General features: G+C 40.3%; 1 protein-coding gene across 6 annotated transcripts in view; it reads left to right on the forward strand.

The window, feature by feature from the left end:
- Positions 1–27,339, forward strand: part of DST (dystonin) — a 496,183-nt gene that overhangs the window by 463,528 nt on the left and 5,316 nt on the right. For 4 of the 6 annotated variants that reach the window (XM_060308075.1, XM_060308076.1, XM_030841045.2 and 1 more), the window contains 15 exons: positions 1,199–1,318; positions 3,979–4,148; positions 5,683–5,842; positions 8,214–8,408; positions 8,917–9,045; positions 13,812–13,955; positions 14,616–14,804; positions 15,924–16,050; positions 18,026–18,189; positions 19,140–19,302; positions 20,868–21,022; positions 21,194–21,268; positions 22,171–22,188; positions 24,928–25,045; positions 26,948–27,147. In XM_060308075.1, coding sequence (XP_060164058.1) covers positions 1,199–1,318; positions 3,979–4,148; positions 5,683–5,842; positions 8,214–8,408; positions 8,917–9,045; positions 13,812–13,955; positions 14,616–14,804; positions 15,924–16,050; positions 18,026–18,189; positions 19,140–19,302; positions 20,868–21,022; positions 21,194–21,268; positions 22,171–22,188; positions 24,928–25,045; positions 26,948–27,147 — 2,127 coding nt within the window. Of the gene's footprint in view, positions 1–1,198; positions 1,319–3,978; positions 4,149–5,682; positions 5,843–8,213; positions 8,409–8,916; positions 9,046–13,811; positions 13,956–14,615; positions 14,805–15,923; positions 16,051–18,025; positions 18,190–19,139; positions 19,303–20,867; positions 21,023–21,193; positions 21,269–22,170; positions 22,189–24,927; positions 25,046–25,943; positions 26,016–26,947; positions 27,148–27,339 lie in introns of all 6 variants that reach the window. The other 2 variants (XM_060308077.2, XM_070046681.1) reach the window with 1 other exon arrangement.

A 27,339-nucleotide genomic window follows, 5' to 3' on the forward strand; every position in this document is an offset into this window, starting at 1 on the left:
CCTTTAATTCCTTGGAAGAAATAATTTATAACTAATTTTCTAGTTTGGTATCCAAAAATAGTACCTACTATTTCTTTATGATAAGCAGAAAAGAGACCACAGCTGAAATCAAGTATATATAGCACCGGAATAGTTCAAGGCTTTAGACGCGAAAGATAATTGTTTTGTTAGAACTCGAGTATTGTGGGTGCTCTTAAGTATAAAACCAGTATGTGAGGCTCAGGCATTGATGTGAGGATTTGTATAGCAGCAAGAAAGATGTTGAACTGTCTTTGCATTAAATAGGAACGTAATGCCCTCTTTTTGTTAAAGTGAATTTACAAACTTTATCCTTTCCCTTCTCCCTTTTTGTACCTCTTTCTTAGCATAAGAATTAAACACCACCTTAGAAGTAAATCCAGATCTGTCAAGAGACAACAGTGGAAGCTTACATTATTATTTTTTTAGTTTTATTGACGTATAGTTGATTTACAATGTTGTGTTTAATTTCTGCTGTACAGCAAAGCGATTCAGTTATACATCTATCTATTCTTTTTCATGTTTTTTTCCACTATGGTTTATCCCAGGATATTGAATATAGGTCCCTGTGCTATATAGTAAGACCCTGTTATTTATGCATCCTATATATACTAGTTCGCATCTGTTAATCCCAAACTCCCACTCCATCCCTCCCCCACGCTCCCTCCCCCTTGGCAACCACAAGTCTGTTCTCTATGTCTGTGAGTCTGTTTCTGTTTTGTAGATAAGTTCATTTGTGTTGTATTTTAGATTCCAATCAGAACAGCAGACAGAAAACCAAATGAAAAAAAATGAAAAGCAATGTAAGAGACCTATGGGATAATACAAAGCATGCCAGTCTACGCTTACATTATTTATTAAACAAAAGAAAGGGTGGGACGTTCTGCCTGATGCTCCCTAACTGCTTCTAGGCTCACTTCTATTTTTGTTAAAGCTGACATGTTTGAATGAGTTATAACAAAGTGACCACGGGGCATGACCACAAAAGCTGAGCGTCAACAAGACATTTTGTAATCTGCTGATGAAAATATTCTTTCTTGTTCTTCTTCAGGGAGAATTTTGAATGTATAATTGTTAACATTTTCATTAATATCAATTTCTGTTTAGAAATGTACTAGATTTCAAATCTAGTGAGTATGCCTGAAAGTTTTCTGGACAAAGATGTGAATTTCTTTTACAGTTCCATGAAGCTTGGAGTAAGCTTATGGAGTGGCTGGAAGAGTCAGAGAAGTCTTTGGATTCTGAACTGGAAATTGCCAACGACCCAGACAAAATCAAAGCACAACTGGCACAGCATAAGGTGGGTCTGCAGTTAAGAAAAGCACATTGTATCGTTGTATATCTCAGGGTCACTTTTAAATTCCTACCTGATTGTGTATTTATTCACCACTGGAGAAAAAGGCTGTCCAACGTGGACCTGTATTAAATTTAAAACCAATTGCCCTTTACATTGGTCAAGTGCTCATTCCATTATGATTCCAGGGTTAATTGTTAAAAGAAAACTCACTGAATTAAAACTGAAAGTCTTCCGCAGTCTAAAACACATAAAGGACTTCTAGAGGCCGAACATTGGCACTTCGGTTTATCACAACTGCCTTGTCTTGTAATTTCTTTCATAGACCAAATGCCATGCAGAACATAATTATGTACTAAAAGGAACGTAGATTTTGCCATATATATTCCTACATACAGTGCAGTGGGGAAAATTGGTTGCCACTTCCTAAATTGGTATTACTGTGTATGTGTGTGAAATTCCACCCCTCCCCTCAAAGACACATAGTCACTGGCTTCCTTGTGTAGACAAGAAGATATGGAGACACTGTGTTTTATATTTTCTGCCTTTTATATTCCTACCACATGCCATTCAAAGAACATCCCTCCCCTCATCCTCCCCAACTCTCTTGAATTTGGGTCTTTCTGTTATTCTGTTTGTAAAGTGATCATCGGCCCTCAGGGTGAGGATGTGGGTAAAAGGAGACCGTCCCTGCAAACCATTTTACAATCTTAGGCATCTACATATAAATCATTGCTTGAAACATGATAGCTTTTAAAATGCTGGAAAAGATTGAATGATATAAGTTTTATCATCATCAGAACATTCTAGCCCTCGTGTTCATCCAGGCTGGTTCCTTCCGTCAGTGGGCCTGACCAGCTGCAGGGGTCAGGATCCTAGGATGATGGGGGAACATGCTGAGGTCCTTTCTTTGGCTGGATGAGGGCTTACGAGTGGCTTGTCCTGATGGCCCCTCTGCCTGGGAGCTGCCCCATCTAGCACTGGCAGCCCAGAGATGGTGACCAGCACCCTTTCCCGTCCCCTCCTTCTCAGAATAGAATGCCTTATGTGAACTCGAGCATAGACGTTGTGTTACATAGTCTGATGAAAGCATACGGCATATTTAAAGTAGAGAATCCTGGAAATAAGAATGTGTGAAGAACCCTATTAGATTTCTTTTTCCTAGTGAGACCTGTCACCAGTCACCATTTCTCTGAGATAACAGGGTACGTTAAGCCTATCTTAAAAGAAGTCTTTTCTGTTCATCGTTTGGATACTTTTTGTCTTTAAAAAGTTTGACTCTATCCTGTATTCAGCTGTAACATTTGTTTTGTATAAGAAAATCTGTGTCGATACCATGATTCTAAAGCTAGCGTTCTGTTTCGAAAAACGTGAAAAACATAATAATTACAGAAAACAGACTACAGAAATAGTGACATATTGTGATGGGATTTATTGCCAAAAAATTCCCAAATGTAGTTGCCTCCTATTATAAAAGATATATATAGTGTGGTATTAGTGAAACACTTCAAGTGTGTAACATTTTTAAGGCAATACAATTTATTAGGTAATTGTAACCTCGAGGTTATTTTGGGAAATTACATTTGCATAGCGTTTTACTGCCTGGGGTGATTCTGATGTGCTACCAGGATTGAGAATCTCCATGTTTGTGTTTCCTTGATATTTTATGAGCTTTTAAGCTGCCCATGAAGTTGACCTTTTTTCTTCTCATCACTGAGATTATGTATTCAATAGCAGTTGTCTTACTCTTTCTATTAAATGTTTACAAACACCCACAAAATGCAAGATGATGCTAAGGGTCCTACAGAGATAATACCCCTGCTCTATGAAAGCTTATAATTGAGTTATATAGAAAGATTACAATTCATCCCTCCCCCACATGCGTATATACACACACAGACATGAAGGGTTCACTAACACTGTAAAAGCTGAAAAATACAGGTGTCATATTAGCCATGTAGCTGTTTGGTAGTGGAAAGTCATCTATAGACCTTCCGAGACTTGGGTAGGGCGTTGTGGATGTGAGGAGGGACGTGGCCTCCCCAGGTATGCCTAGAATGAGTGGGTCCAAACACAGAACCAAAGCTATGGTTCTTTCCCCCTTATCCTGGCTCACAGATAAAATACATGTAACATTACAGTGAGAATCCAAAATGTGTGACAGAAAATCTTTTTGACAATAAAAAACAACTGTAGTAAGTTTATACATTACTGGGTCATTCTGTGTCCAGACTGGACCCATACTTACTCATAGAGTATTAGCTACATTTTCCTCTCTGGGCTCGTGGGTCTCTCAATAGTTTATTAGCAATTCCACTTTACCATAACTATTTATACTGTTTGTAGTTTATGTCTACAAGAGATTCAGGATTTGTTTTGCTTTGAAATTGGTTTTTTTTTTGATAACTACTAGGTGCTCTTAATAATAATAGGTGCTTGATAATAGTAGGTGCTTAGCTTCTGCCAAAAGTTAATCCTTCCATTTGAAAGTTTAAAGGTTCTTCTCTACCCTGGTGTGTTCCCTGTTGAGTACGCACTACACCATGTGACTTGATGATGGCTGATGTCTCCATTTATTTAAGAGGAATGCCTTTTTCACTGTCTCTTACCTATTTGTGTATCAATCCCAAGTAGAAATGCATGCTGCTCTCTTGTTGGATGTACAGGAGTTTCAGAAATCCCTCGGAGCCAAGCATTCTGTCTACGACACCACCAACAGGACTGGGCGTTCTCTGAAGGAGAAGACCTCCCTGGCTGACGACAACCTGAAGCTGGATGACATGCTGAGTGAGCTCAGAGACAAGTGGGACACGATCTGTGGGAAGTCGGTGGAGAGGTGAGATGCGCCTGACAGCCGCTCACTCACCTTGCTGGACCCCTGGCAGCTGTCACGGTCCTGGCGCTCTGCAGGCAGGGTTTGGAACCTTGAATACACACCTCCTTTGCCTGGAGAATGTCTGCTCATCCTCGATGCCCCGTACACACAGTGCCTCCCCCAGAGGCTTTGCTGTTCAGTATTATTTACGTTTAAGTGCCCGGTTCATTCAAAAATGACATCCTTCTCCAAGCCTCCCCGCATCTCACATGCGACTACAGTGCCTGCCTTCGGACTGGTCCCCAGGTCTGCCATGGTCCTCCTCAGTCCCGTTTCCACATCACCAGTAGGCCTGTCTTCTTAAAGTATAAGTGGGATCTTGTCACCCCCCCTTCCCCCCCAACCCCGCTTCATACCCTTTAGGGACTAACTCTTGGATGTGGATTAGGATACAGGCCCCGTCACTGTGGCGAGCAGGGTCCTATCAGCTTGACCCCACCCACCCCTTCCCAGTCTCCCTCCTCCTCACTACACTTCAACCATGAAGACCCAAAATGTTAAAAAAATGTTAAAGTAGCTAAGAAAGTTAAAACAGTAGTTGAAGAGTTCACATATCTTATACATGTTTCCAAATTTTTCATTGATCCTTAGTCTCATTACTTTTGTCAGTATCCAAATTGAATAGAATATCATATTCCATTCTAGGGAACTTCATAATAAGTTTTTAGTGTTAGTCTTTTTTGTTGTTGTTGTTGTTGTTTTGCGGTACACGGGCCTCTCACTGTTGTGGCCTCTCCCGTTGCGGAGCACAGGCTCCGGACGCGCAGGTTCAGCGGCCATGGCTCACGGGCCCAGCCGTTCCACGGCATGTGGGATCTTCCTGGACCGGGACACAAACCCATGTCCCCTGCATTGGCAGGTGGACTTTCAACCACTGCACCACCAGGGAAGCCCTAGTGTTAGTTTTTCAGAATCAATAAAATCTTCTCTCAGAAGGTTACATACTTTTTACAGTGTCCTATAAATGATTTCACGACAATTCATATGGCATTCTTGAAAAGATAGAAAGTCACAGTGATGAACAGATCCATGAGTGGCAGGTGTCCGCCGTGGAGGCAGACTGTGACCAGGAAGAGCCAGCCTGAGGGAGATCTGGGGTTGATAGACTGTTCTGGGTCTTGACTATGGTGATGTTACATGAACATATACATGTTTTAAAATCCATAGAACTGTACACCCCAAAGGTCAAACTTACTGCATGATACTTTAAAACACAATTTAATTGAAAAGGCATATTTTTATGACGAAACTAAAGGGCCCGTGAGGTGGTGATGAGGGAATTTTCCTGGAACAGGTGCCATGGATTTAAGCAATGAAAAGAAAATTGGAGAGAAGTTTGTTATTTTCTAAGGAAAGCAGAGAAACAGCAGTGAGTCCGAATATACTGCTTTTCCTCTTGAGGTCTGCTTAGCCTTCGTGGATGTTTTTTAGATGTTTGGATATAGAGGGCAGCTTTTTTGTTGCTCAGATTGATTTTTCCCATTTTTTCCCCTAGACAAAACAAATTAGAAGAAGCCCTCTTATTTTCTGGGCAATTCACAGACGCCCTGCAGGCCCTCATTGACTGGCTGTACAGGGTTGAGCCCCAGCTGGCTGAGGACCAGCCTGTCCACGGAGACATCGATCTAGTGATGAATCTGATCGATAATCACAAGGTATTGTTATCTGGGACATTTTATTTTATCTTGCTTGATTATTCTGAATGTAGAGGGAACTGTAACCACTTAATTTAGCTTTGTAAAAATCTACAGAGTATCTGTCATGCTACATAATAGTCTTTAATACTGAAATATGTGACATTTGAGGAGAACAAGGAAGCCAGCTTTAAAAGTGATGCAGGAAAATTACTTCAGTATCAGTGAAATACTTTGGTTTTAAATTTCCCTATCCGAAACCTTGCTAGAACTTGAAAAGTGATTTCATTGTCTGGCACTTTAAAACGTTTTTCAAGAATGTTTTAGTATCTTTTGTTATTCATTTAGGTAATTATGTGATATAATTTAAAATCGTTCGTTCGGTGACCTGGAACTAGGTCATTGCTGAAGTGCTAGATGTGTGACATGATCTGTGGGGGTCATGATCAGCTGCTTCTCTTTTTCTCAAAAGCAGTTTTAACCTTGCCCCTTGACCTGTAGCAGTTTAAGAGACAACAGCGTATGCCATTAGGGATTCAGTTATTACTTCAAGAAAATTGGTTTCCTTGCCGTCTCCTGATATGTATGTCAATCTGTTGTACAAATCAAAGGTGGTATTTGAGACGTCCCAGAGATATACTGAGTGTAAGGTCCTAAATTGTGATCAAATACTGTTACAACTTAAAGAACCTTGAAAACAGCATGAGGCCCGGTACTAATGTAGGATGGTTGGCTTTATATATACAATTTTCTTACAGCACTACACTTGAATTCATGTCATATTCCTCTCTATAATTTTTCAGTTCAGAAAACGTATTTCATTTTAAAATGTTCTCTTTATACCTCCCTGCTTATGCTATTTTGATCTTACCTGTTCTTTTTAAAATAATTGGTCCTTTTGCATATTTATTTCCCCTTTTCTCGTTCCATTATCTCATTATACCCATAGAAGAGAGTTTGTTATGTTTGAACATTAACAGAAAATGAGAGAATAGATGAAGAACATTGATCTGGCCTACAAACATTTTAAAAACTTTAAACTATGTTGCTTTGCCTATATTGAAACAAATGTTTTGTGCATGATTAATACAAACTTTTGCATCCCCTGGCACTCCTTCAATGACTGATGAATAATGTAATGTTACTTTGTACATAAATGCCATTTTTAGAAGCTCACTGTCTAAATATTTACTCCCCTAGGCACTTGGCTGGTTTTTTATATACTAAAGGTCAACAAGAATGAATTAATCATTCAGCATTAGTAATACAATTGGAAGCCCCAATAAGAAGTTTAAGTATACAAAGTACATTGGAAAGCCTGCTCAGAACCGTGGGACTAGTCCTGTCACAAAAGGGAGAGTTAGACGCTGTACCTTGTATCTGTGTGTTTGTGCATGTGTGTTTGTTCATGTGTGTGTGTGTGTGTGTGTGTGTTTATCTCTGCGGCACACCTCATTTAACACTATCAGAGTGAAATCAGCAAAGAACTCATCACACTGTTTCTGGATTATTTTCGACAGTCTCACTTTTATGAATGGTCTGAGTATCAGAATAGAAACTCATGGATAGAGTCAGAAGGATAGAATGTGCTTGGTAATATTCATTTGTGATGATTTCTTAGAAGAATAAGCTGATTTTAGTTTATATATGAAGTTGGTTATTTGAAAGATCTGGTTGCAGACAGACTCTTGGGTCAGAAATGGATTTAGTCCGGGACCAAAAGAAGCCACTTTAACCCTTGGCACATCAGAGTTCATCAAAATTGGGTGGGAGAGGAAAATAAAAAGCTTTTCCTCCAAGGTGACAGATTAAGGAGTCAAGCCTCTAAAATTTGACGTTATGGGTTAGTGCCCAGGATCCTGTGAAAGCTACAACAAAGGATTGTTAGAGGGAAAAAAAGAGGATGTGCCAGCCCTGCTGTTGTCTCCAAGGGCTGCTTAGTTACCGGTCAGTCTCTTAGGTGTGTTTGCTGATGGAGAGCAGTGTGGTGGCCAGCACACACTGGGCGCACACAGTAATGATTCCAGAGGGATTGGGACACCCTCACAAAGTATCACAGAAAAGAAGTTGTGATGCATTTTTGCATGGGATTGAAATAAAGAAGGGTGACCACCATTCTTTAAGTCCAACATGTCATTTAAAAAATAACATTCACTCAGGAAAACATTACAAAATTGAGGAGCAAATTGATACAAGCCTAGACTTGACGGTGCCCTCACAGGAGCGGTGTGTCTTGTCTTATTTTCTGCAGATTCTGCGGAAAATGTGGGTCATTAAACTGTAGGTCTTGGAGAGCCATACATGATGTTATGTGCACATACATATTTCATATAGTATGTCTTACTGTTTGGGCTTTGTAATTTAAAATTAATTTTTTAAAATTTGGTCTTAGGTCTTCCAGAAGGAGCTGGGGAAGAGGACCAGCAGCGTGCAGGCCCTGAAGCGCTCGGCCCGGGAGCTCATAGAGGGCAGCCAGGATGACTCCTCCTGGGTCAGGGTCCAGATGCAGGAGCTGAGCACACGCTGGGAGACGGTGTGTGCACTCTCCATATCCAAGCAGACCCGCCTAGAAGCAGCTCTGCGCCAGGTAAAGCCCTGGGGTTACAGCTGCTGGGTGTGCTGACAAAGATCCTGCACCCCCAACAGGAACCGCTGTTCTGAAGGACCACAGGGCTCCTGTGTCTCAGCCACGGTAGTCATGGGGAGGAAGTCCTTAGAGCATCATTGCGTGGGTCCGCTCCCCGCCCAACTCCTCCCCAAAGAATTTAAGTGACTCAACAGAGGGAGGCTTTCTAATCTTCCCGTAAAAGTGCTGTTTGAGTCTTTTTTTCAGCTAGAATGTATAATGGGCTGCCATTCATCTCACATCAGATTGTTAAAATGGTGAATTATTCTTCACATAGGCCTTTTTGACGGATTAGATGTTTTCTTACATTTGTAAAATGCAGCACCATGTATCTTTATCTTTTTAATGGGAATAATGGGTATAATGAATCAGTTTAAATTTAAGACTTTTTTTTTCCATTGAGAGGAAGACTTGACTCTACTAACAAGCATGTTTGGGAATCTTTTTTGGGGTGCATGTGAACCATTAGGCAGAGGAGTTTCACTCGGTGGTCCACGCCCTCCTGGAGTGGCTGGCGGAAGCGGAGCAGACCCTTCGTTTCCATGGCATTCTCCCAGACGATGAGGATGCTCTTCGGACTCTCATTGATCAGCATAAAGTGAGTTACATAAATGCTCAGTAAAAATAAGTGAGAAAGACAAACAAAGTAGAGAAAATGGACTCATGATTGCAAATACCAACTGCATGAATATCTTCCTTCCTGAGAAGTAGTGAAAGATCTGGTATGTTTGAGAATTTATCTGTATCCTCCTTCCTTACATAGGTGTGTCCCCATGCAACTACGCACATGTGTGTGTGGCTATTTTTGTTTTTTAATGTCGTCTTTATAGAAGGTGGTTATTTTAAAACTAGTCACTCTGAAGGAACCCTCCTAAACTGTTGGTGGGAATGTAAGTTGGTGCAGCCACTGTGGAGAACAGTATGGAGGTTCCACAGAAAACTAAAAATAGAGCTGCCATATGATCCAGCAATCCCACTCCTGAGCATATATCCAGACAAAACTATAATATACTTCAATTAAAAAAATAAAATAAAATAAAACTAGTCACTCTGTTTTCCTATCTCCAGGAAGCACATTTTTCTAGGGAACTCTTTGGCTCCTGAGCAAAACTGGTCAATTTTGTTGCACTTAGATGTGCATTTCAAAGATGAAACTTCCTTACTGAGCAGTATGACATTTATCAAATTATAACCATTAGAATTGTCAATTAATGATTTTTACCTTTGTAAGCAAGACAAGCAAGTAGTTTAATAACTGGTCTTCAAATTTTATTTTTAAACCTCTGCCAATTCTGTTTTTAATCAAGAGCTGCTTTAAATTCTTTTGAGAAGTAACCCATTTATAAATTATAAATAAAAAATGGATTATGTAAGTAGATATACTATTAAATAATTAACCAGGGCTTCCCTGGTGGTGCAGTGGTTGAGGGTCCACCTGCCGATGCAGGGGACACGGGTTCGTGCCCTGGTCCGGGAAGATCCCACATGCCGCAGAGCAGCTGGGCCCGTGAGCCGTGGCCGCTGAGCCTGCGCGTCCGGAGCCTGTGCTCTGCAACGGGAGAGGCCACAACAGTGAGAGGCCCGCGTACCACCAAAATAAAAAATAGTTAACCAAGTAAAAATCTGGCCGTTGAATTTTCAGGTCAAAATTATTCCTGTGGCGATGCATAGGACTAGCAAAACCCTTAAGAGAGTGGTCCAGAGAGTTCTTAACAGATAATTTTTTTAACCTTTGACTCTAAAAGTCAGGAGTTAGCAATGCTAATACTCAGTGTAGTATTCTTCCACCTGGGGTGTAGTGTTCTGAAAAGTAAGTATCTTGAGGGTTTTTTTCTGTTCTTTTTTTTTTTTTTTGAAGTATAGTTGATTTACAATGCTGTGTTAATTTCTGCTGTACAGCAAAGTGATTCAGTTATACACATATATACATTCTTTTTTTAAATATTCTTTTCCATTATGGTTTATCATAGGATATTGAATATAGTTCTCTATGCATTACAGTAGGACCTTGTTGCTTATCCATTCTATATATAAAAGCTTACATCTGCTAACCCCAGCCTCCCACTCCATCCCTCACCCAATGCATTCCCCCTTGGCAACCACAAGTCAGTTCTCTATTTCCATGAGTCTGTTTCTGTTTTGTAGATCACTTATATCACATGATATAAGTGATATCATGTGGTATTTGTCTTTCTCTTTATGACTTACTTCACTTAGTGTGATAATCTCTAGCTGTATCATGTTGCTGCATGTGGCATTATTTCATACTTTTTATGGCTGAGTAGTAGTCCATTCTATATAGGTACCATCTCTTCTTTATCCAGTCATCTGTCAATGGACACTTAGGTTGTTTCCATGTCTTGGCTATTGTGAACAGTCCTGCTATGAACATAGGGGTGCATGTATCTTTTTGAATTATAGTTTTGTCTGGATACATGCCCAGAAGTGGGATTGCTGGATCATGTGGTAGCTCTATTTTCAGTTTTCTGAGGAACCTCCACACTATTCTCCATAGTGGCTGCACCAATTTACATTCCCACCAACAGTGTAGGAGGGTTCCCGTTTCTCTACACCCTCTCCAGCATTTGTAGACATTTTAATGATGGCCACTCTAACCCGTGTGAGGTGGTATCTCGTAGTTTTGATTTGCATTTCTCTCATAATTAGTGATGTTGAGCATCTTTTCATGTGCCTGTTGACTTCAGTGTATTTAGTATTGATGTCAGCATTTCCTATAAACGGTAAAGGATCTTTTTAGTACCACTGAATAACCTGGTGTTGCAAGGTCAAGTTGGAAATACATAATTAATTCCATTGTAGCATGGGTGACATCATCTTTGGTGACTTCTTATGTTAATTACGATGCTCTCTCAATGATGGGCTGCTTACGCTATAGCAATGAAATATTGCCTTGTTGTTAATAAAAGGGATGCGAGCTTGTATAACATCATCTGGAGGAATGAAATGCTGCATACACTTTTTCAAGTTGAAGCTGGCCTGTAAGAGCAGGAAAATTACATCACATTTACTGTACATTTTTGATTCAGTTAAATGTTTTGAAAATCTAGTTTATGTTACCATAGGCTGACCATCAGCTGCTTTGGGTTCCACTGACATACTGGAGTTTGGGTGTCAAGAGTGTCCCCTGAAGCCCAGGGTGCATATATGCCCTACAGAACCGAGGCTACCTGTGGTATCACCACCCTCACAGCAGGGCCAGGAAACCCCCAGAAACATCAGGAGGCAGGCATCCCGGGAGGGGTACTGGTTTCAAGAACAGATTATCTTTAAACATTTTAAATTAGCATACAATTGCATGCAATTTTATAAAGTGCTTCTCTGTAATAATATTTTGCAGTGATATTGTTCGTTCTGTTTCATTTCTTTTGCTTCCCTTCACACATTCTCACCAATAGAAGAAAAACAGAATATTTAATTTCTTAGACTAGAGCCCTCTCAATATAATCCAACTTCTAAAATTGGCAGATTTTCCCATGTGAGCACAAACCACTGAGGCAGCACTCAGACTGGCCTGGAAGAGCCCGGGGTGCTGTCAGGAGTTGGTACCCAGTCCACAGTGTTTCCAGTGGAAGCTGGGCGCCCAGTGTGGGAGTGATTAAAAGTACATGATTGGATCAGCTCGCCTCTGGAAAAGCACAGCTGTTCTTAACCTTCTGGTTTTCTCTTCCTAGTAAAGTTTGTTTCCTTTCACTTAAAAGGGGTCTGTTTTGGGGAAAATTAAAATATTTTTAAGGTAGGTCATGACATTTAAAAAGTAGGTCATCAAAGTCTGTGAGTCTGTTTCTGTTTTGTAAATAATTTCATTTGCTTATGGTTACCAAAGGGGAAAGGTGGGGAGAGGGATAAGTTAGGAGTTTGGGAGTAACATATACACAGTACTATATATAATATAGGTAACCAACAAGGACCTACTGTAGTATATAGCACAGGGAACTCTGCTCTACTCAGTGTTCTGTAATAACCTGTATGGGAAAAGAACCTAATCTGAAAAAGAATGGATATATGTATATGTATAACTGAATCACTTTGCTGTATACCTGAAACTAACACAACATTGTAAATCAACTATACTCCAATATGAAATAAAAATTAAATTAAAATAAATACATAAATAAAAATAAAAAGTAGGTCATGTTAGCAGAGTAATTGAACCTGGACTCCCCAATGGTAAAAATGTGGAAATAAAGGTTAAAAAGCATTTATTCACTCACACAGGTACAAAATTGAATAAGACACAGTCTTTTGATCTTGTGGACCTTAACAATCTAGTAGCTGTGCATATAAACAAAATATTTTATTAGAGTGAAATGCCAAGGTAGGAGGCGTATGACAGCTGCTTCAGAGGTTTAGAAACAAAAGGTCACTAGATGTGAACACCTATACTTTCTGACCCCCTGGTTACACGGCGTGGGTAACACAAGTGCCATCCATCCCCTGGCACCCTTGTCAGGTGTGGAAGGAATCCTTCTTAGTGTGGGTTCCAGGTAGATTGGAGGGGTCAGTGGATGTTTGAAATTCAGTGCAGGGTTTGGGAAGCATGTGCCCCACAAGCATGTGCCCAAATGCCTCACATTTTGGGGGGCAAAAGTCCTCATTTTTTAGCCCCGCTTTCAGAGTTCTGTGATCCATGAATCTGTGAGTACAGTTCTGATGGTAGAAAGTAAAGTATGTGAGACATTTATAAAAAGGTTGATTTGACAGCCTTCCAAAGCCTGTTGAGGTGTATTCATCCTTCCAGGGCTGAGAGTCGCTCTTTTTACTGCCCTTTAAGGGACATTTTTCCCAGAGGCTGGCCGCTGTCAGGCCCACTTGCTCCAGACTCACTCGACTCCTTCCCCACTGGACGCTGGGCCTTCTCTCCCACAACCCAGGCCTTTCTAGTTCCCTGCCAGTCTGCTGTCTTCCTTGGCACTTTTTGGATACACATTCCTATCATCCCTGACACGGTTAATGCTACTTTGAATACTAACCTCCTCGTCGTATTTGCTAGAACGTTTTTTTTTGTTTTGCAATCCATATTGTTTCTATCGCTGGCTTAGTATCTGTCCCAATTCTTGCCTCTACGAATATAATTATAATGTATTCAAATTTAGGAGAGTGTCTTTTTTGTTTAATGTATTTTGTAAAGCATGAGATAGTATCCTGTAGTTGGATCTTGAGATAGTGTGAGAAGGTACTTTATCCAATTACTGTCCCTTCTCCTCCCTTAATTCCTCACTCGGTGGATGATTTCCAGCTGTGAATAAACCGATGTAAGTTCTTGCTTATTGGTTTAGCTCTGACAGTCCAGTGGACGTTGCTGGCCTTTTAGTTTCAGCCCGTGCGTCTTTGTTTATGCTGTAGGAATTCATGAAGAGACTGGAAGAAAAGCGCGCTGCCCTCAACAAAGCCACCAGCATGGGAGACTCCATCCTGGCCATCTGCCACCCAGACTCCATCACCACCGTCAAGCACTGGATTACCATCATCCGGGCCAGATTCGAGGAGGTCCGTGCATCTCAGTCCATCTTTAGAGCAGCTGGAGCTTTGAGAGTCAGGGGAGGGGGCGTGGAAACTCGGGCAATTAATGACGTATTTATGGCTGTGGGAACCTAAGGGTATGTTCTTCACAAGACCATTCTTCTGTGTGTTACCTGTCTCTGCCACCCACTTTTCTTTAAAAAGTTACAAGCATTCTGCAGCTATGTCCCTGAAACTATGTGGTTCACTGTAGGACTTTCTGTCCACTTCCAGATCACGTCTGTTGAATAGGTTTTTCAGAGCCGTCTATGCTTGTGGAATGAATTGCACACACAAGTGAATTCATTCTGTATTTAAGATCTTAGCTATTTTTATTTCCACTCTGTGCTACACAGAGTGAGCATATGTGATTCTTCAGGGAATGCATGTTTGAACTTAAATTAGCAGGCAAAGGGAAGCCTGGGTGATTGACGTCCATCTAAACTTCTGAGGGTGACAGCCATCACAAAGGGCTCCTGGGTCCTCCACAGGCTGGGTCTTGGTACCACTGATGGGATCTAGAAAGACCAGAGAGTTATGGATCTAGCCTGGGATGATCCTAATTTACATTTAAGTGTGGTGTATGTTACATCAGTTACATTATTCACTGAGATGGAAGAAATTCAGAGCAGTTGTTTTCTCCATCAGGTACTGGCCTGGGCAAAGCAGCACCAGCAGAGACTAGCCAGTGCCCTGGCAGGACTCATCGCCAAGCAGGAGTTGCTGGAAGCCCTGCTGGCCTGGTTGCAGTGGGCTGAAACCACACTGAGCGACAGGGATAAAGAGGTCATCCCGCAGGAGATTGAAGAGGTGAAAGCCCTCATTGCAGAACACCAGGTAAATAGATGTCATCCTAACCTGCCTTCTCAGACACTGTCTTTGCTTCACACTGTAGTTCTCAGAAGACTGCTCTGTGCTTCTTACCTTCACTTCCTCAGACACACTCCTCAACTCCTCCACCGAGTTTCTGACGCCACTGCTGCCCTGGAGCTTCTCTCTGGAGAGTCACTTAGTTTTGCTGGTGTCTCCTGCCCTGTGTGACCTTCCCACGCTCCTCCCTTTCGGCCCCATCCATGGAGCTGTGCTCGCATCTCAGATGGGCTCCCCCCGTCCCTGTGCTGTGCGGCTGCTTCCCACTATTGCTGTCGTATTTTGATAAACGTATAAGATATCGATGCCTGTGATGGCCCTGAAGTGTCTCTGTCAACCGAGGCATTAAAGTGTCAGTGTCCTCCAGTGTGACAGACATTCCAGAAATGTGTTTCTTCACTTCTCACTTTTTTCTGCCTTCTCCTTTTCCCATCACTTTTCACCAGTCTCTGCCCTTGCCACAGATTCCAGATACAGGGACACCTGGTCAACCATGATAAAAAGTCCAAGGAGATGAGATAAATGGCAACATAGTCAAACCTTTTAAATGTAAACTTGAACCTGAATGACTTTGACCCTCCTTGGTAGAGTAGATTTATTGATAGGGATATTTTAAATGTATCCACATTTATGTGGATATGCTTTATGTCACTGTATATCAAAGCCATCTTAAGTATTTCAGATATGTAGGTGAGATGTGTCGCAGGAAAGCCCTAGAGACACCCCAGCTAACTCGTTCCTTTGTAGACAAATGCTCACTTTAAGATTCTTCAGGGAGAGCTTGGAAGCTTGGTCCTGGCTGGTGCACAGACAGGTTGTGTTCCTCATGCAGCTGCTCCCCCTGTGGTCTTCAAATAAAACAAGTTGCTTTTGTAACACTGTAGTTACTTATCACCTATTAACATTTTGTAGTCTGTAAATACTGTATTACGATGGTTAGATTTTTTTTTATCCTAGATAAAACATGTTTTATTCTTTTTTCAGAAATGATAGTATGGTCCTTTTATCTTCTCGTTTTTAGTTCATTTCTAAAGATGTTTTTCTCTGATATACTTGTATCTAGTTGACATCATTTCTTTCTTTCAGACCTTCATGGAGGAAATGACCAGAAAACAACCTGACGTGGACAAAGTCACCAAGACCTACAAGAGGAGAGTGGCGGACCCCTCCTTACATTCCCACATTCCGGTCTTGGATAAGGGGCGAGCAGGAAGTAAGCAGTGGCTAATTTCTTTAACATGAGGATGGTTAAGCAAGGAAGTTAGTTTCCTTTTATTTTGAGTTATGGTTTGACATTTTGGAGCCATAGGTGATTCTACATGAGCTCTCAATCATAAAAGGTTTTCTTTCTTTCTTTTTTTCTTTTTCATTAATTTATTTATCTTTGGCTGTGTTGGGTCTTTGTTGCTGCATGCGGGCTTTCTCTAGTTGTGGTGAGCGGGGGCTACTCTTCGTTGCGGTGTGCTGGCTTCTCATTGCAGTGGCCTCTCTTGTTGCAGAGCACGGGCTCTAGGCATACGGGCTTCAGTAGTTGTGGCACGTGGGCTCAGTAGTTGTGGCACATAGGCTTAGTTGTTCCACGGCATGTGGGATCTTCCTGGACCAGGGCTCGAACCCGTGTCCCCTGCATTGGCAGGCGGATTCTTAACCACTGTGCCACCAGGGAAGTCCCATAAAAGGTTTTCTTGAAAGAATATGTGGGCTAAGTATTATAGCAACTTATTTAAAAATAAAGGAAAGGATAAATCCAGGTCTCTATATGTGTAACTTTATTTGCTCGAAGTGTATCTTTCAGATTAGCCAGAAGAAATCAGGAATAACTTTCAACAAGAACAGAAGTCATCACCCCCTTTGAATTGACTCATTCTGCTTCTCTTATATAAATAACCTTAAAGTGGAATGGAACAAGAATGACCATGACCTGGATAAAGTTCATGACCTAACTGTTCACTAGTAACCAGCAATCTGATAGATTTTCCTCATGTTCATTTGACTTGAGGCTCTATTTACTGACTTCTCAGGCTGTCTTGACCCAGCGAAGTGACATTAAATACAATAATAGCTAGCTCAGATAAGATTTAGAAGCAGCACAATTTATACCAGGCAGTTTGTATATTTCTGAATGGTGCCTTACTAAAGAAAAGTGGTTTTGGATCTGTCATAGTCGTGTCTTGCACAAGGAGGCAGGGTAACAAAGTTGTTAGGAACTCTGGACACAGACTGCCTGGTTGTCCCCACCCCTCAGCATCTGGGAAACGCAACCTTGGACACGTTACTTGAACCCCTTCTGAGCCTCAATTTCCTCATCTATGGAAAGGGAGAATTATAACCTCATTAGACTATGGTGAGGACTTAATGAGCTCGTGTATGAAGTGCTTAGCATACTTCCTGGAATACTGTTAAATGCTCAATAAATATTAGCTATTGATATTTTTATGTAACTCCATGGGAGTTAGGAATTCTGGGCAAATCTCAGCTTGGATGCTAACTTCCTATGAAAGCTTAGGCCAGTGATTTATTTTTCTAGGTCACATTGAACGATTTAGTTAGATGAGGAAACTGCAGTGAGATAATTGCTCTGTGAAGTTATAGAAACTTGTGAATACTAGAAAGAGGGAGGAAACTTTAGGAAGGCAGTAAATTAGGATATGAGACGATGCACAGGAAACACACAATCTCAGTGGAAAATGGACCTGGAAGAAGGCTGGGACCGTAATCACACACTTCCGTACTTGATTGGGAATTTGTCGGGTATCTTGGTCTGACTCTGGCGAGCCGCCCAGTGCCTCCTGCCCTCCTCTCAGCTGGGTTTGCCCAAACTGATTCACATGCACTGCAGTGCCCTGGCAGTAGCAAAGAGGAGGACTGCAGGATGCTTCTTTGTCATTGAAGTGGTGCGGATTTTAGGCTGGAAAATGTTTGAAGCATAAATGTATTGAGAGAACTTTCCAGTATTTCAGGGCTCCCGTCAAGAATATTTCTCTGCTGTCTCTGAACGGTGTGCGACCCTTGTTAAGTAAAACACATTTGACCCTGATATCGTGCATCACCTAAATTAGGGTGTTTCTTCACATCATAGCTAGTAATGAAGTTGATTCAGTCTGAAAAAGGAACAGTAAAGGTCAAGCCTTAATGTATTTCAAAACCCTGGAGACTTTGCCATCCTAACTCAAGTTATGTTTGAACAGGAAAACGCTTCCCAGCGTCAAGCTTCTATCCCTCTGGGTCACAGACACAAATCGAAACCAAGAATCCCAGGGTCAACTTACTGGTGAGCAAGTGGCAGCAAGTCTGGCTGCTCGCCTTGGAAAGGAGGAGGAAGCTTAATGACGCCCTGGACAGACTGGAGGAGGTGAGAAAACTCTTACATTGGGTACCATATTGTCATCTGCCCTCATTCACCGGAACACATTGCCAAGATCTTGATTTTTTTCAACGTTTCTACTAATAGATAAGAAAACTCTTGATGTCTGAGTGCTTATTTTACTTCTAAAATTAAAGCCACAGGTATGAATGTTTTTATGGGGGGAAAAAGCCCTGATATATGGACCTTGGATTTAGGGAATCAAAGTCAAAAACAGGTATGTTGTAACATAATCAGGAGCTGACTCCTTCGGAAAAGATCTGGCTTGACGTATGTTTGCTGACAGCATCTTCTGGCAACTATAATCATTTATAATGCAGATCATTTATTCATATATACTCTGTGATCTGAAGTGTAGGGTGTCAGATTCTAGAATTGGTAAATTTTTAGAAGGTGAGGAGTTAGGAGCGACTGGTGGCAGAGACGTGAGGGGTAATAAGATAGGTAAAATCGGTCTTGTTCAGCTGGGCCTGCTCCCTGGGGTACAGAGCTCCTGTCACCTTGGGCCACACCACCTTTGTGAGTTCGGCATTATCAGAAATTTTCAGTGTGACTTTTTGAGGAGTTTTGTTTCCTCTATTTGTAAAGAAAAAACAGTGACAGTAACAGAATAAACTTTAGAGAAAAAATGTTCAAGTCCCCTTTGCAAGATGATACCTTTCCTGGAGGGAATGATCTGTGTGTTACCTAGAGGATCATTAAAAACGTTATTCATATTGTATAAGATAATAATTTTTATTATCTAGAGGATCATTAAAAATAACATTATTCATATTGTATAAGATAATTTTGGTTATCTAGTGGATCATTATAAACATTATTCATATTATATAATTTTTGTTATCTAGAGGATCATTCGAAATAACGTTATTCATATTGTGTAAGATATAATTTGAGCACAGCAGTAACTCAGGCAAAATGCCTTTTGCCCTCTTCAGCTAAGGGAATTTGCCAACTTTGATTTCGATGTCTGGCGCAAAAAGTACATGCGATGGATGAATCACAAGAAATCTCGAGTGATGGACTTCTTCAGGAGGATCGATAAAGACCAGGATGGGAAAATAACCCGACAAGAATTTATTGACGGGATTCTTTCCTCAAGTAAGTCCCAAGAGAGGTGGCCATAACAGATGTAATTTTTAAAGAAAATAAGCACAGTTTAAAATTGTGGAGCCAGTAAACCTGTGTTACTAATAAAACATCACCTTTAAACTTGGCTGTGAAGTCATTGCCCTCAAAAAAAAAAACAAAAAAAACAAAAAAACTGTCCTTAGTTAAAATTTATGGCTTTGAAGTCAGGCACCCTTACTAATTGTGTCACCACAGATAAACTCCTTTTCTCCACTGGAGCTGTGTCCCTATTTAGTGTAATCAGGTTAATAATACTTAATTCTTAGATTGTTTTGCCTGGCATAAAATGGGAAATCAGTAAATGCAAGTCAGTCTCTCTCTTTTTTATTTTAGTTCACATTCTGATCTAATATTGTCATTAGTAGGAAATTAGAAGGCTATAAAAATTCTAAAGGTATGTGCCCCCTTCTTGTTTGATAGATTTTTTTTTTTTTTTTTTTTTTTTTTTTTTTTGCGGTATGTGGGCCTCTCACTGTTGTGGCCTCTCCCGTTGCGGAGCACAGGCTCTGGACGCGCAGGCTCAGCGGCCATGGCTCACGGGCCCAGCCGCTCCACGACATGTGGGATCTTCCCGGACCGGGGCACGAACCCGTGTCCCCTGCATCGGCAGGGGTACTCTCAACCACTGCACCACCAGGGAAGCCCTGATAGATTATTTTGATCACATGTATGTGATTTCTCTGGCAGATGTTACTAGAAGCACTCTTAAAGTAAATTTCATGTAAATTATTCCTTAAGTGGTACTTGAACCATATGAAATTTGCTAATATTAAACAGTTTTTAGCCTAGAAAAACAGCCATTTCGTAAGATTCATCCTAATAGTAGTTAAAGGTAAATTTAGGCCACATATGTAGTGATAGTGCTTGTGTGATGTAAATCAGGTTTTTGTTTTTGTTTTTTTTAAGGATTGTAATATACTTGATCATCCTAATCATTTAACTGGCCACACTACAATTAAAATGTGCGATCGAGAATGTCTTACGGCAGAATTAACAAGTTAATGCTATTTACTTTTTCTTTAAGACGTAAATCTTTTTGTAAAATGTTATTGTAAGTAGCAGCTCTTACCAACTTTCATTGCGACCAGAGTATGACATATACTGAGAATATCTTAATTATCACTCATACGTGGAATCTAAACCAAAAGTGAAACTCACAGAGATAGTAGAAAAATAATTTCCAGGGGCTGGGAAATGGAGGAGATAGGGAGAGGTTGGTACAAGGGTACAGATTTTCAGCAATAAAATGAATAAGGTCTGAGTATCTACTGTACAACATGGTGACTGTGGTTGATAACACCATATTGTATAATTGGAATTAGCTGAGAGAGTAAAATTCATTCTCACCCAAAAAAACCCAAAGAGTAAAAGATAAACATGTGAGGTGATGGATGTGTTAATTAACTAGATGGGGGGAAATCCCTCCACAATGTGTGCGTGTATCAAATTATTATGATTACAGTTTAAATATCTTACAGTTTTATTTGTCAGTTATTCCTCAATAGCACTACTTACCATTGTTTTGAAAATGTTAGAGTTCCCTACCAGTCGTCTGGAGATGAGTGCAGTTGCAGACATCTTTGACAGAGATGGCGATGGATACATCGACTACTATGAATTTGTAGCTGCCCTTCACCCAAATAAAGATGCATACAAACCTATCACTGATGCTGACAAAATTGAAGATGAGGTACTCATTACCTTTCCACCGGGTAGAACAAGCACTGTGTGTTCTGCCCAGATACCATGTACAATTCATGCAGTTGTTTTATTTCCATGTTTAGTTGTTGCGTACAGGTTTTAAGGATGCCACGATGTAATATTAATGTGAAAGTGACTGTTTTATCATTGCTTCTGGCAGGTGACAAGGCAGGTAGCTAAGTGCAAATGTGCAAAACGATTCCAAGTTGAACAGATTGGAGATAACAAATACAGGGTAAGTTTTCAAAATAGCTGTGTAGTTCTTTCAAAGGATAAAAATTAAAAACTTTGTCTGCATTGTTTCCCAGGAATGCCAGTTATTTATTTTTACCTTCTATCAAATATAATGGTATATGAAATTCCATCTTTCGTCATTTTTAATGATATAAAGATAGCTTGCATTTTGTATATTAGGACATATCTCTGACATGTATGATACATCCATTCAAGGAGAAAAATATTCACAGAAAAATACATCTCATATATTTAGGTTGCTTCGAATTACTTTATATTTTATTGTGATTAGAGGTAAGTTGTCATATTTTCAGTAACAAAGCTTTTCCAAGCCAGGAAATGAAGTTAAAATGTTTACTTATTTTTGTAAATGTGAAAAAGAGGTAGTGTTTTCCACTGATGCAGAAATTTAAAAAAATTTACATCTCAGTAACTCAGTTCACCTTCTTTAGAACAATTACTTGAAGACCCTTGTGACTTTGTCACTCTTTCTCTATCTTTTTTCTCTTTTTTTGGAACATCTCTTATTTGTAGTAGCTAGATAGGAAATGTGCAGAGATTCCCTCCTACAGTATATTACTTATAAATGAAACATTATTCATTTTGCTTTTATATTTCCACATTGAAAAATATTCATCTACATATTTGAATTTTTAACTTAAATTTGAAACCCAAAGACTTTCACAAAAATTTGCAAAGAAAAATTTCTGATTATTTGGTTTGAAGTTGAGAAAAATGTGTACCTGCACATCTCTAAACTAGATACTATATCCAGAAACCCAAAGTGTGAGCATGTGTGTGTGTACGTGTGTGTGTGTGTGTGTGTGTGTGTGTGTTCTAGTCATATAGAAAGTTTCCTGTTGAACTAATTATGTCTTTCTTCCATTTTTCATTTTTTATCAGTTCTTCCTGGGAAATCAGGTATAAACCAGTGGAATGTATTCTCAAGTTCCCAATAATTTTTTTTAACTTTAATTCATAGTCATTAAAGCTTGCCCTGGCCAATCTTTCCCATGCTGTCCCCCTAGCTACTACATTGTTGGTTGGCGTGGTGTTTCTGTATACGCTATAAGTGTCCTTGATCCAGGACTCTTTTTTGCCTTGTGTCTCAAATGAGGAGATTACCTTTAAGCAAACCAGATAATCAACTGTAGCTGGGCTGGGTACAGTGTTACAAATGCAATTTTCAGTTCCTGTCTTTAATAATACTATTCTCATCTATTGTATACAAGTATTCATTGCAACACAAAGTTGATTGTCCACACATCTCTGTGTGGCCTCGTTGGTGTTTGGCCATTGAAGCTGTATGCCCTGGTATAAGGTAGCTAGCGAAGGGCCAGCATCCAGCCAGTGACCTGGAAAAACAGCGCAGGGGAGAGGTCACCATGGCACTTGGCCACGGTGATGTGATCTCTCCAAAGCAGCTGTTTTCCCTGTGCCCTAATTCATTGATTTAGGGCTTTGCATCCTGAGTAGAAACTTTAACTCTGGAGGTTTTAAATGATGTCATTCCTTTTGAGGAAATGTTTCTCTTATAACTTACACAAAATCTTAGTCATACTTTATGTCATTTTGACCTTACATTTAAGTCAAGATAAATTGTCCAGGACACTGCATCATGATCAGAATTTTAGAACTGAAGACAAGAGAAATCAGATTTTGATTTAAACAAGGAGAGTTTTTTACTCTGTGCTTTTGGAAAGAACCATGCTATTTATAGTACCTGACCATATCCTATTAGCTATTATTCTGCCCCTCAGTTTTTACATCTTAAGTTTCAAATTACCTATTCTCCCCATTTATTGCAAGCAAATAATTTTTTCAAATAAAAATTTTCAGTTATTTTGAATAGATGTTTTGAAAACTTCCATAAAAAGTTACTTTTCCGTTCTTGTTATTTTCTGAGTTAGTAATTGGGATAGCATCTTTTGTTTATGGAAAGGATGAAATATTTCAAAAGATTTAATTCACAGCACAAAGAACAACATTAGGGTCCTTTTTTTTTTTTTTTGGTCTCACAGTTTAGCTGTTGAGAAAATTACGGAAATTCTAAAGACAATGGTAGTTGTCATAGAATACCTTCTCAAAATAAAATTTAAAGTCATTCATGTTTATTATAATGGAAATAATTGAAATATCTCTATAAAATATTTTTATATCCTTTATATGATGATATAAATAAATATTTATATCCTTAAAACTTGTTTTGAACATAGTCTTGGAACAAAAGCGTATCGTCTAATTATCTGGTTCCTTAAGGGTAATTTTCTTTAAATCCCCTCCTTTCCCTTTGCTTATTAGCAGCACCAAATTTTTTCTAACAAAATAAATATGCATTTTGATTTTTAAATTTTAATTTACATTTCTAGAGCAGGTTCAACTACAGGAAAGTTGAAGTCTCAAGGCTTAAAAACCATTTTAGAAAAAGTGATGTGAAAAGGTTTGATGTAAACGCCTGAGTCCCACTGGTGCATTTTACATGCTTTCCAAGTCCTTTCTGAGTTTCAGGGTCTGGAATGGTTGGCTTTGTCCTAGTGTTCTCTTCCTGAAACTCAGTGTTAAAATTTATGAAAAGCAGCAGATTGTTTCTACTTCACGTTTTCTGTTTATCCCTCATGAGCCCAGACAAGTAGTCACAATTGTATGTTACCTGCCTTAAAAAGAAGCTATTTATGTCTACTTGACTGTTCATTTTGCTATGGTATCCACCGGGTTGGCAACCATGAAATTCAGTCTGGTGGTTTTTATAAGTTGGACACGAGCTTATTAGAAATGATTTAAAAGTATAAAATCATTTCTCATGGGCTTTCGTAATAAATAAACCTTATGATCAGAAACTACCTGTAGTCTAGACGTTTATTCAAGACCTGCAGAATCTGTAGTGTATAGGATTGGAGATCCACTGAAAGGGCAAGAAAAAGACAAGTGCTTCTCAGTGTCAGCAATTTTGGTATATAGAGCTTTAAAGAAAAACCTTTTAGATTTGAAAGCTGTATCATTCCTAATGTGTCAGTGACTGTTCTAATATTACAGTAATCTAAAAATGGCACATGAATCCAGCCTTTAACAAATTAGCCTACCAGATCATTAGTGATGCAGAAGTTTTATTTAACCGTGAAATTTTTATTAGTCATGATCATTTACTACTTTATCTCTCTAAGTCAGAACTGTTTAGAGAAAACAGAATGAGTTTATAAAGATTTCTCCCACGGATTTCAGTGGAAAACAGTTTCAGGTGTAAGAGGAAGTTTTCATGAAGAAGAATCAGAGTTTATTAAATTTTCTTTAGAATCATCTTACCTCCTGGAAGCCCTGGGCAACTGGGCCAGTGCTTATTTTCATGGCTGTGTTTAATCTCTAGAAACATTTTCCATTACTGCCTTACTAACGTTGTTTCCGTCATAAGAGAGAAAAATCATTTTTAGAAGAAAGCTTCAATATTACTGTGATAACCTTTGTTATCTTTTTCCACACTATTTCCTTTGGGCTAAATCAGCATGCAGCCGTCTAACGCAGATCATGATAAACCCCTTTCTCTGAGATTTTACTAATCGCTGCGAACTAAACCAGAAGTTAGAGTTGGTTGCTTACGCAGATCGCACCTCATCCTTTGAGATTTCCTCTTGACAATTAGAGGGTCTTCTTTCTTCCTCTTCCCAGTTTGGAGACTCCCAGCAACTCCGGCTTGTCCGAATCCTGCGAAGTACTGTGATGGTTCGTGTTGGAGGTGGATGGATGGCCCTGGATGAGTTCTTAGTGAAAAATGATCCTTGCAGGGGTAAGGAGATACTTATGTCAAGATAATAACACCACGAAAGTATATCGATCTTGAATTATTTTCCAGCATCAAAAACACAGTGGGGCTAATTTTGGTCATTTATTACAGTAAGGAATGTTTCACATTGGTCTGTCAGCCTGAAGTTCCCAAAGAACTTGTGGCAGTTGTGTAAACCGTGTTCCTCTCATAGTTTTTTTTTACTTCTCCTGGATAACTAGGAGACTGGGAGGCAGGAAACACTAGAATAGATTTTCCTTTGTGAGGCGTTCCCATCTGCAAGTTTCAAAATGAGCAGTTCTACCAACCAGGGGAAGGATTTCCTCTGTCGTTAAGTAGCAAAGTAAGGGGAAAGAAAATTGAGTGACGAAGATTGAAGATACCGTACAGTAAAAGTTTAAAAGCAGAAGTTTTTGTGAAATTAGGGGGAGGCGAGGAAAGCAGTATTGAAAACTTTTTTTAAATAATGAACTGCTAATTTGACTCTGAATTTTGAAGTTACAGATTAGAGCCTTAACAATATGCACACATAATATACCATAGCTCTCAGGTATCTGGGAGTGCGTTCCCAGCATCCAGTCAGCAGGCCTGCCTTCTATATTTTGGAAATAATGCAGCTGAAGGTAATGCAGCTCCATTTACGAAACAAAGAATTGAGAATGCAGAGTGTTCTGTGGGGTAGCCTAGGAAAGTTAGCTCAATTGGGGTGAAGCCTTCCAAATACATTGTTCATCCTGAGTCAGACCTTTGAGTGTTTCCCTTCACAGGGCCAGTTTTCTCCTAAATTGTGCGCTAAAGGCCCAATCTGAGCAACCCTTGCATAATCAACTACTGTACTTTGTTTCTTCTCCTGCTAACAGTTTTCTTGAATGTGATTGGTATCCTGTGTCATTTCTTCTAGTTCATCATCATGGGAGTAAAATGTTACGTTCGGAATCAAACTCTTCAATTACTACTACTCAGCCTACTATAGGTTGGCGACCCCTCTCTTTGCCTCTCCCCTCTGACCTCTCCTCTTTCCTACTTTGACATTCTTGCTTTAATCGTTTTGTTTTAAAATAACATGCTTCATCCATCGCGTATGGCTTAACTCACATCCAGCTGAGCTGGTGCTTCCAAATTGAAATTCTGGACTTTCAACACGCTTCGGGTGTTGCAAATGTAGGGGTTGTGTAAGTGATCAAACACAAGCTAACACCCTGCACACGGGGTTCTGGCGGCGCCTTCTCCGAGTGCACGTGTGTTGGTGTGAGTGTTGCATCACAGATGACCTCACGGATCCTGGGGTCTGCTGTTTGTTATTTTGCATGCTGTAAAACCAAGTTTTTAAGGCATAAAATAAAAATACTAGCCGCCTCATTGAAAGTGCAAAACCTGAAAGTTTCTGTGTCGTCGTCATGATTAACAACCCATCTCTCATTCTGTGTAATTGTCCAATTAATCCCGATGGTGAAAGACTGGCAATTTCCTGACCTCGGTAGTACACGCAAAAGACACAGTCCCCGCCTCCCTGGCTTGTCCCCTCAGGGTGGGGATGGCATAGTGAAACCCTGCAGGCATCAGTAGTGGGTGGATTAACAATATTTGAGCATGAGCTTGTCATTTTCATGCTGACTCTCTCTTTAATAGTGGTTACTCTTGGCTGGTGTCTAGTGTTAGAATAAACACACTTTTATTTTTTTCTTTCCCCAACTGGCCTGTATCCGAAAGGAATGCATTGTAAAGGAATGCATTTGACTTTTTGTGATGCTGAGTTGGAGTTGGCATGGCAAAAAGGTGTTCTTGCAATCCTCCACGTGGTCTGTGGCGCCAGATGGCAGTTTTCCCCTCCCCCCCGCACCCGACTGAGCCCCTCTTTTTTTTTCCTTCCTTTCGTTTGTGTGCCTTGTGTGTTCCGTCATCCAGCTAAAGGAAGGACGAACATGGAGCTAAGGGAGAAGTTCATCTTGGCGGATGGAGCCAGTCAGGGAATGGCTGCTTTCCGGCCCCGGGGCCGAAGATCGAGGCCCTCATCTCGGGGAGCCTCGCCCAACCGGTCCACATCCATGTCCAGCCAGGCTGGCCAGGTGGCCTCCCCACAGGTCCCTGCCACCAGCACACCCAAGGTAGAACTCGTTTCCTCTTCCTCTGCGCTCACTGTCTAGAGTATGCTTTTGAATGTTTGGGGGGGATCCCTAGAATTTGTAGGACCAGCTTTCTCCAAATGTGTCCCTTCTCACAATATGGAAGATGAAGAATTAAAAAGTGTGTGTGTGCGTGTGCACGCGTGCGCGTGTGCTTTTGCCCTGTGGCCCATA

Source organism: Globicephala melas, chromosome 11 (genome assembly GCF_963455315.2).
Source record: "Globicephala melas chromosome 11, mGloMel1.2, whole genome shotgun sequence".
Classification (NCBI taxonomy): domain Eukaryota; kingdom Metazoa; phylum Chordata; class Mammalia; order Artiodactyla; family Delphinidae; genus Globicephala; species Globicephala melas.